We start from the raw sequence: 10745 nt of genomic DNA, 5'->3' as shown, positions 1-10745 counted from the left end.
ATATATGTGTGTGTGTGTGTGTGTGTGTGTGTGTAATAACAGTAATAAATCACAGTTAAAATTTTGGCTGATACCAAAGACCAATCATAATTTCAAAAGTACAAAAGACACTGAAAATTAAATAATTAAAATTAAATTTAGGCAACACATGCAACATTAAAGGGATAGGTCAATGGGAACCAAAACTGTTTGGTTATTCTTCAAAATATCTTCGTTTGTGCTCAGGAGTAGAAATGTATACAGGATTGGAATAGCATAAGGGTGACGGGAATAGCATGTCAATTTTCATTGACAGATAGAATGATAGAATATCCATTTTTAGTTTATCCCTTTAATGTACTGTACGAACTATGTGTAACAAAGAAATTTGAGATCTTCTAAAAAGCATCCTTATTATAATGGTGTATATCATCCGTGATAAAATTATAATAATGATATAATGGATTGGATATGTCTACCGTGTGCATCTTATAAAATGACACCTGAAAAGACAGAAAACATTTGTTTTTCGGAAAAAAAAAAAAAAAGTCAAAAATAAAATGAAAGTAGAGGAGAATAAGAAAAAGCAAAAAGCAGAGTGAAAGATGAGACAGACTACAAACATAAAGCATAGCTAAAGTGAAAGGGATAAGAAGAGGGTGTGAGAAAGCGTGCTTATCAGTGAACCAGCAGAAGGTCTGCTGATGACTGACAGCAATGACACGACTGAGTGAGCCAAAATCAATCTCAGTACTCTCAGATAAGACTAAACTAAACAACGCTCCCTCGAATGCTTAAAGCCACTAGTCTCTAAAACCCACAGCAAAGACTGGAGTCCCCTCAAAGCCTCTCTGCATAACCAGAGAATACATCTACCCAAAAATGAAAATTCATGATTTGCTCAAGTAATTGATAGCAGTATGTCCAAGCAGCTGCTCCTTTCAATGCAATAAAAGTGAATGGTGACTTAAAGATGTTAAAGGCTTTATTTCAGTCTTTTCCTTATACAAAGCTATTGAATGTGTTGGAATATATAGCAGAGTATTGATGCTTTTTTGGTCAATTTTGGAGCTTGACAGCTAGTGTTCGTCTGCTTTAATTGTATGGAAAAGAACAGCATAAACATTGCTAAATATATGCTAAATTTCTCTTCAAGTGTTCCAAGAAAGAACATCATATAGGCTTGGTATGACATGAGTAGACGTCATGACACAAATCTTTTATTTATAGGAAAAAAAACGGCTCACAAAATGATTAGGACACATACTGAATCTGTACTGTATAAACACCATGAGGCATCAGTTTATCATAACTCTCACTCAGCAGAGATACAAAACTCCCAAATATTCCCAAATCATGTTCCTGTTATCAGTCTAATTCTATCCTCCCAAATACAGTTTGTGATTATTATATGTGACCCTGGACCACAAAACCAGTCTTAAGTCGCTGGGGTATATTTGTAGCAATAGCCAAAAATACATTGTATGGGTCAAAGTTATTGATTTTTCTTTTATGCCCAAAATCATTAGGACATTAAGTAAAGATCATGTTCCATAAAGACATTTTGTAAATTTCCTACTGTAAATATATCAAAACTTAATTGTTGATTAGTAATATGCATTGCTAAGAACTTCATTTGGACAACTTTAAAGGTGATTTTCTCAATATTTTGATTTTTTTGCACCCTCAGATTCCAGATTTTCAAATAGTTGTATCTCGACCAAATATTGTCCTATCATAACAAACCATACATCAATGGAAAGCTTATTTATTCAGCTTTGAGACGCTGTATAAATCCCAATTTCAAAAAATTGACCCTTATGACTGGTTTTGTGATCCAGGGTCACATATGAGAATGTAGCCATGTTCTATCTGCTGTGAGTTACATAATCAAAGCGTAAAGGTTACACACGTGTGAGCATTTTCAAGGGTCAAACCAGTCAATGTTATGCGTGTATTCTAAAGGTCATTCTGTAACACTTTACTTGAAGGGGTGTGCATAAGACTGACATGACACCTTCATAATCATGACATGACAGATTATGAAGGTCAGTCTTATGCACACCCCTTCAAGTAAAGTGTAACCGGTCATTCTGTACTGGTTCGCCACATTTCTCAAGAACCGTCTCATTAAAGGGCCGATGCACTAACAATAGGATAATGTGGTTATATCACAATATGACCTAAATGACACTAACCTCCTGATTTGACATAGTAAAATCAGGAGAGGGTGAAAGTAAACATTTTTTAACTCCAAAGTAAATAGCAACGAGGAACAAATGGCACATGTTATATTACTTTGTAATCTAGGTGTTATCAGGTCGTGATAAGCTGCATATGAATTCGTACTACTCTTTAATACTTACTGAACTTACCAGTGGCAATAAATCCTCTTACCTTTGATGCAGTAAGACATAACAGAGAATGATAGGTTTGTAACACCTATTTGTACACCCAGGATTTTCTTGTTCTACATGTTTCACATTGTTCATTCAATTCCCTGGGATGGGAATTTACATGGTATGCCTTTGCAGCCTCCAATTTAGGGTTAGCTTATAACCTAAGGCTGGTTATGCTGACTGATGTACAAGTGTGAATACACAGCTTAGCACAGAGTTAAAAGTGGCCTTTAAATGGGGATAAAGAAGATTATGCAGGATTAAACTCAGGATGAAAATCTCTGAATTTAATTAATGAACTCAGAAAGTGCACAGAATACAGGCCATTGTTTTGAGGTATTTTAACACCCACACAGGAAAGGATTTAAACAGATGAAAGGATTACAGAGCCAGATCTTGAAAATCCACCTAAATAGGCATCTGTGCATACCAGTTAACCTATCCATCTGAAAATGCCGAAAACCTCTTCAACTGGTGAGGATGGTGCTGTGCTTACAAACAAAAAGAGCAATAAGTAGACCTAAAAATGCCTTAATTAAAATGGAAAAATGCCTGAAGGTGTCTGCATGATATGAAAGTATGTTTCTGCTTCAGAATAAAAAATAAAGTAACTCTTACCTTATTTATATATATATTTACATATATATATTTTTTTTTATTGAATTCCAAGAATACAAAAAATTCAGTAGGTTCTCAATATATATTTAACAATCTTTGTAAATGCGAATAAGGACACATAAGGAAGAATGTAATTAAAACTACATTAAATGTATTAAAACTATTAAAAAATGTAAAATGTTTTTTTTTTTAATTGGACAACCTTACTGCCCAGCCACATCTCATCAAGGATGAGATGTCATTATCAGAGGGAGGGGACTTTAATATTTTTTATTAAAAATTGTGAGTTCAAGTGAATAAAATAATAATGATGATATGATAAATACTGAAATATACCCTAAAGAAATAAGGAAAGGAAAAGGAAAGAATGTGACGTGTGGCCAAGTATGGTGTCCCATACTTGGAATTTGTGCTCTGCATTTAACCCATTCAAGTGCACACACACAGCAGTGAGTAGTGAACAAACACACACCCTGAGCAGTGGCAGCCAGGTGCCTGGGGAGCAGATGGGGGTTCGGTGCCTTGCTCAAGGGCCTCACCTCAGTCGTGGTATTAGATATTCCACTTGTTTAGAGATTTTGTTCAATAATGAAGCATTTTTCATCAGAACTGACTTCACTTTTATAAACAGTTTTGCATTAATCAAACAATCAAAGTGACTTTTAGGGTATGTTTTGCTTGAAAACTGCTTGTGCTGTCTTCAAAAATAAATGGCCATTTTAAAAAAAAATTTTCCCCTAATGTAATGAAACTCGTACATTAAGTGTCAAAATATTTCTGGGGACACTGCACAAGTTTGCTGTGTGGAAAGTCACTCATCACTATGTACTAAATGTCATGCATGCATTTAATGGTGTGATGTTCTTACCTCCCATCGACCGTAGGTCAGCAGGAACAGGCTCAAGGGTATGGCGGTACCGGACATGGCATGCGTGGAGGGCATGCTGTACTCCGAGTTGTAAAACATCTCCACCTTGACCACCGGGGGCGAGGCAGGTCTCGGCCAGCGGATCACATCTTTCGTGCACTGGCCGAGATACATGACCCACACCCAGACGACGACTAACCGGCGGCTCACATACGCGTCCACGTTCCACATGAAGAACGGGAAGAATGAAATGTAGAACAGCTCGTTCCCAAGCTCGGTACCAAGCGTGAACAGGTAGTAAAGAAACTTATTGTCGATTTTGAACTCCTGCCCGACGTCTCCGGTGAGAGAGTTTCTGCGCAACGGCTTTACCGCGGATTCTTGAGCCTCGACCCCGTCTTTATCCCGCGCCTGCCTGTTGACGTTTTCTCCCGCAGCCCCGTTCGCCACGCTGTTATTGCGTTTCTCCCTGTCGCTCTCTACTCCTGCTGTCCTACGGCGGGTGGCATCCCCTTCTCCGTTCTGAACATCCCCGTGGCGAGTGCTTGGCACCCCGTTACAGAGTATGTCACGCGGTTCGGTCCCGCACACCCCGCACAGCCGTTGGAAGCGCGCGACGTGCTGAGGGTCCTGCAAATATTGCATGAGACGAACGAATCCCGCTTTCAACCCGCCTGCCATGTCCAGCGACAAACTGCGCAAGTTGAATCCGCCCGGTAAGACCAGGAGAAGCTTGAGCTACTGAGAATGAACCGTGCTGTGGGTTATTAAACCTTATTAAACCACTTCCTCCATTGCTGTGCTTATAATAACAAAACGCCCATTCTAACCAAGACAAATAGACTTATAACAGCTGTTAATGTTATTGCTGGACATATGAAGAGAAACTGAACCCCAAAAAACTACTTGCAACGATTTACAAACCTCCCCCCACGCCGTATCCGGTGTTGTGTAATATACAGTTCCTGTGAAAAACTGTTCCAGTGGGTGGAGTAAACATGAATATTCATTATGTTCCCATATTGTGGGCGTGTCCTTGAGACAACACGCAAAAGAATGGAACTGAAAATATTAGTGCACGCTCTTCAAATCGCAACTTGTTTAATGGATTATTTCGAAAAGGTAACGAAGTTTCAATGTGAATAATTAAATGCAACAGTGTCAAAACAATGCATAAGTTTGTGTAATATGATAAATCGTCTGAGCTGTTCTGCCTGAATGATTACAGGCACACAGCAGAGCAAACAAGAAGCGAATAACCTGTGCTTAACCAGGCTAATATAGTTTTTACTCTTTGCTGTACTAAGCTTTTTATTTCATTTGTGAGACTAATTTTTGTTTGAATAATTTGATTAGTAGCCTACCTAGATGGCATTGGTGACTAGTACAGTGTGCTTACAACAGTGCTTGAAATAAACCTCTACAAATGTATCTGTGGCCTAATAAAATGTATGTAAGTTAGTCTGTTGGAGTATTCTGTGTCATTCTTAATTTCTTGTTTATTTTGTATATAGCCAGTATTTCTGTTACCTATAGAAGCTACATAACTACCGAGAATTTTTTTTTAGTTAAAATGCTAATCATTATAACAAACATTGCAGTTTGTAATTGATTAAATAATACAGTGCATAAACCTTTAAAGCACTGTTATGATGGCACAATCTTCTTGGACATAGGTCAGCAGCTACTCCAAGAATATTATTTTATTTTTATTTTAAGAAATCATACATAGGCCTATGTCATCATCACCAATGTCATAATATGGCTTTGTTTTGCTTTTGTGATGTTTCCACATATATTGATCTTCGTGTAAAGTCACTGGTTCAGATGTGAGAGTCACTGGTAGCTGATAACTGTGTGAACTGGACATAGGCTGTTTTAATAATGATCTCAGACTCCAGACACTCACTTAATTTTGCATTGCTTTATTCCATATACACATATTGTTTTGAAAGTTTCCTCGTCTTTTCAATTTGAGTTATATTCATAAAGCAATTACTTCCGTACTTTTAGTAACATTTAATGAATGTAACTAATATGTATATAATATATAATATTTATATAACCCTGGGGGCAAGCGAGTTGGGGCAAGTTCAAGCTCAAACCGGTGTGCACCGTTTTGCTACGGTTTCCGGTTTGAACGACATGTTTCCTGGAAACGATGTGCAACGGGGTTTGAGAAATACGGTCATATAGATCATAACACAGTCTCGGAGGTAAGAAGTGGATTATCCTTCACCTGAAATGTTTGTCTGTTCATCCTGAAATGCGAGGCAAATGTTGGATCACAATAATTAGGAACCACGGTTTGCACAAATCCCTTCACTTGATTGCGTTCTCTTTTATTCTGGATAGCAAGGGCAGTGACTGTACCATCGAGCATATTTTGCAGTATTAAACACGTATTTATACCGATTTCATCAGGCTCCGAAAATTTTTCAAAAAGAACACAAAGAATGGCCTTCTCAGCTGCCATAGTTGTAACTCTTGCGTCATCAGAACAGGGTGTTCAACGCACCACCGTTTCCGTTTAAAAAACGTTTTGCACTGTTTTGTCGGGGCTGAACGCAGCCCTGATTGAGTGTCCAAGTCATGTGTCTTGTTCCTAATTGGTTGGATTGTGTCATGTGACCCTGATTGTTGGGTATATATAGCCCTCATGTAGCCTTTGTCTCTTGTCGTGTATTGATGTTGTAACCTGCTGTCGGTGAGTCTAGTTTGTTCATGCCAAGTCAAGTCCGATCAAGTCAAGTCAAGTCTTTGTTTGTTTTTTTGGATTTCACTTTGTTAAATAAAAGCTGCACTTGGGTTTATCATTACACTTGCCTCAGTGGACTATCGTTACATAGTTCAAATAGCATCCATCGCTATTTGCACTTAGTGTAAATAGCATCTATTCATTTCCGCGAACCGATTCTTTTCGGACAGATCAGCTCATTGAACCGGTTCAAAAAGCCAATTCATCGGTTCCTGACATCATCAAGCTAAAATGTCTCTACGCATTTCTTTTCTAACAAAGTGCAATGTTGTATCAATGAAAAATTCAAATAAGTAATTTGTGTCAACACATATTGAAACATTAAAAAAAATAAAGTTATTTGTGTGAAAGCATATTGCTGATTATTACCATACAATTCACTTAAGTTAATGGTGTTTGTGGTCACAGTTTCATTCGCGGATCCTCAGATACGACTGACTGACCAATATTGACTTCAACACACCACCGTTTCCGTTTAAAAAACGTTTTGCACCGTTTTGTCGGGGCTGAACGCAGCCCTGTTACTGACAGATCCGCGCGACCACGAGTGGGTAGAGTGAAATTAAGCAAGAACCGTGTGTTCAAAATAGGCGGGGCTTAGCAGCCCAGACAATGTGTATGATTGGTCAGTTACCATGGGTCGAAATAAAAAGAATAATATTTTAACTCTTCGCTGTTGGATATTAATCCAACTGTTATAAAATATAATGATTTACTTTATTTACATATAAAATATTACCCAACCCGCCCCTGAAACATCATAGAGCCAGCATTCACGTGGTAGCTGTTACTTTTCACAGCGCTGTGGATTGATTGGCCAACCCTAGAAGTTTGTGATTAAGAGAGATTATAAAGCTGATTTATATCCGTACGTCAAGTATTAATCGTTCAGGTTCACGAGAACGCTTTTAGGCCGTTTCTCAAACGGAAGGCTGCATCCTCCGGAGTCCGGAGGTCGCATTTGTAGGCTGATACGTCATAAAGAAGATCTTATTTTAGAATATTAACAGTTATAAATTTGACCATTATTCTTAGTTAAGCGTAAATTGTTGTAATATGCTTATGACTCGCGAATATAATGCTCGGTTAACTGAAATAAACCAGGCTTAATGACGTATGCAGCCTGTAAATGCGACCTCCGGAGGAGCCTTTCGTTTGAGAAACGGCCTTAGTGTAAAAACGTTTTGAGATTTAAATATAGTTCAATGGAAAATTCGGATTCTTGTGCCGCAAAGCGCCCCCTGGAGTAAGACTACTTTTGTCAAGGAAACGTTTATCAATATTTGCCGCCCAATGGTGCGTTGACATGCACTCGAGACTCGGCATAAGCTGGAGGAAAAGGCCAATACTGATACATTTTTTATGTGCATATATTTATTTACACAGATTTATTTACACAAGTTGTTTTAGTGAAACATTCAATATTATATTTTTATTTGACTGCAGTGCCATGAAAATAGACAATTCTCGTATGCTACTTTTAAATCTTTTGGCAAAATAGCACTACATTCTCTGAGGAATAGTGTTCTCTTTGAAACAAAAAAATAGCTCCATTTCTAAATAAACTTGATATCCATGTCTATGCTTTGAAATGTCCAAAAGATAGCACTTTGAATTTAGATTTCAGTACATTACATTCAGATATTGAATAATTATAATACACATACAAATGTGCATAAACATACACACAAAATATTAATAGTAAGAGTACCAGTCATTATTAGCCGTACCAAAATATTTTTTGCACAACTTTGCCTGTTAGAAAACTTTATGTAACCAACGTATGAGAGACGTGCACAGCGATATGAGACAAGAACAGGATCATCTGAGGTTCTGTGTAAGAGTGAATGGCAGATTTTACACTACATTGTGTATGTATACCTTGTTTTCCTTGTTAGTCATAAACCGTGGTTCTGTGCACCCACATAGCTAGGGTTTTCAGATCCAAAGATTAGAGCCAGAAATGTAGAAAATCCATGTGTGTGTGTGTGTGTGTGTGTGTGTAAAAGGAGGCATTGGAAACTCAGTACACTGGCCAGACAACCTGGACAGACAGCCGAAATTTGTTACAAGGTACAAATGAGTGTAAAACAGCATTATAAATGGCGGGAAGTACAGTTGATTGAATGAATGAAGCAAAGTGGCCTATGTAGCTGAGAATTCATCGCCATAACACTAGATGGCAGAGTCACCTTAACAGAACAGTTTCTGGTAGCAAATGCAGTAAATAGTTTTGTTTTTTTACATTGTGAAAGCTGCATGTCACTACACTCTCAGAAAAAAGGTACAAAAACTGTCATTGGGGTGGTACTTTATATAGGTACAAAAGCTAAAAGGTACATCTTTGTACATTATTTACCCCAAGTGGTTTATATTAGTATCTTAAATGTGCGTATTAACACATTTAGAAAGGGTACTGCATGATATGGTGAGTTTTGTACTTTTTTTGTTGAGAGTGAGACCCTGTTTAAACCAAAAAACCAGAAGGCCTTGAAATAAATAATTTTCACTTCTTATTTGCCCCTACATTTTCATGTTTTCTTTTATTTTTTAATTTTTTTGTTAAAGGTATGGAAACTTCTTTAAAAAAAAAAAAATTTAATTAAATTACTAGTTTGACATTAGTAGCCACTTACACAAATATTTCCATATCACAGCAACAAAGCTTTAGTAAAATCACTCCATCCTTAGGAGCGGCCAGGACTTTGACACTTACAATTTTAATTTTTGTCTTTTTTCTTACAACATAATATAACAACCACAAGGTGCATGGCTTTTCGTTTGCCTTTTTTATCCCTGAAAACAGTGCTTAAGATTATAGCTCACTCAAGCAAATTTATGAAAATAAAATGTCTGTGGTCAAAGTTCATATCAACAGAGCAAGGCAGTGATAACAAGATGATGTCTTTTTCCGGTTAGAAAATGCACCCTGATATGGACAGACACCTGTCACGTCACTAACCGCAGAGGTCATGCTCACCAGCACAAGCACAAATGCACACAAACCCGAATCCCCTTCTCCCTTAATTTTGGCTCCTGGAAATCAGTCGTAGACAGATTGAAAAATCCCCTGCATGTGCTCGATGACATCTCATCCTTTATCATCTAAATGATAGAGTAGCACTGAAGCTCCATGATCAGGAGGCAGGGTGTGGCAGCTGCCCAGGCCACAGATGCACGAGGCTGGGGAGGATGAGTACGGCAGCAGCTTGTACTGCTGAAACTCCTGGAGCACCACCTTCAGTCTCTTCCGCCTCCTCTCAGTCTCCTCCTCCTCTTCCTTGTCATCCCTCTGTTTCTCTCTCTCCCTCTGGGCTTCGTCCAGGTGGATCTTGCGTAGCAGGTTGTTGATGAGCACAGAGCGGCGGAGGTAAGCCTCGGGGTCGTCTAGGAAACGCAGCTTCTGCAGAGACAGGCGCAGGATGCAGCTACGCTCCTCACGCAAGATCAGGTGCTGAGGAGAGACAGACAGGTGAGGAGAGACAGTTGGAAGATGACAGGTGTGAAGACATGAGACAGACATGAACAGGTTCTTTACATGAAATCTATCTATCTATCTATCTATCTATCATTTGTCTGTCTGTCTGTCTATTTATCTATCTATCTATCTATCTATCTATCTATCTATCTATCATTTGTCTTTCTGTCTGTCTATTTATCTATCTATCTCTGTCTTTTGATCATTTGTCAGTCTGTATCTATCTATCTATCTATCTATCTATCTATCTATCATTTGTCTGTCTGTCTGTCTATCTATCTATCTCTGTCTTTTTATCATCTATCTATCTATCTATCTATCTATCTATCTAATCATCTGTCTGTCTGTCTGTCTATCTATCTATCTATCATTTGTCTGTCTGTCTGTCTGTCTGTCTGTCTGTCTATCTGTCTGTCTATTTATCTGTCTATGTCTTTTGATCATTTGTCAGTCTATCTATATCTATCTATCTATCTGTCTATCTATCTATCATTTGTTTGTCTGTCTGTCTATCTATCTATCTCTGTCTTTTTATCATTTGTCTATCTATCTATCTATCTATCTACCTCTCTCTCTCTATCTGTCTATCTATCTATCTATCTATCTATCTATCTATCTATCTATCTGTCTGTCTGTCTGTCTATC

At 38.0% G+C, this 10745-nt stretch overlaps 1 protein-coding gene and 1 long non-coding RNA gene across 3 annotated transcripts in view; both read right to left on the bottom strand.

The window, feature by feature from the left end:
- The window catches only part of sgpp1b (sphingosine-1-phosphate phosphatase 1b), an 18628-nt gene extending 13791 nt beyond the window's left edge, over positions 1–4837 (bottom strand). The window contains exon 1 of the mRNA XM_016442261.1: positions 3865–4837. Within this exon, the coding sequence (XP_016297747.1) occupies positions 3865–4545 (681 nt within the window). The 5' untranslated portion in view covers positions 4546–4837. The remainder of the gene's footprint in view (positions 1–3864) is intronic.
- A 4397-nt stretch (positions 4838–9234) lies between these two features.
- Positions 9235–10745, bottom strand: part of LOC107654917 (uncharacterized) — a 5120-nt gene continuing 3609 nt past the window's right edge. For both annotated transcript variants that reach the window (XR_001630374.1, XR_001630373.1), the window contains exon 4: positions 9235–10076. This is a non-coding gene — a long non-coding RNA (uncharacterized LOC107654917). The remainder of the gene's footprint in view (positions 10077–10745) is intronic.

The sequence above is a fragment of the Sinocyclocheilus anshuiensis genome, unplaced genomic scaffold, assembly GCF_001515605.1.
Source record: "Sinocyclocheilus anshuiensis isolate Anshui unplaced genomic scaffold, SAMN03320099.WGS_v1.1 scaffold487, whole genome shotgun sequence".
Classification (NCBI taxonomy): Eukaryota; Metazoa; Chordata; class Actinopteri; order Cypriniformes; family Cyprinidae; genus Sinocyclocheilus; species Sinocyclocheilus anshuiensis.
This window is presented reverse-complemented; position numbering and strand designations above follow the sequence as displayed.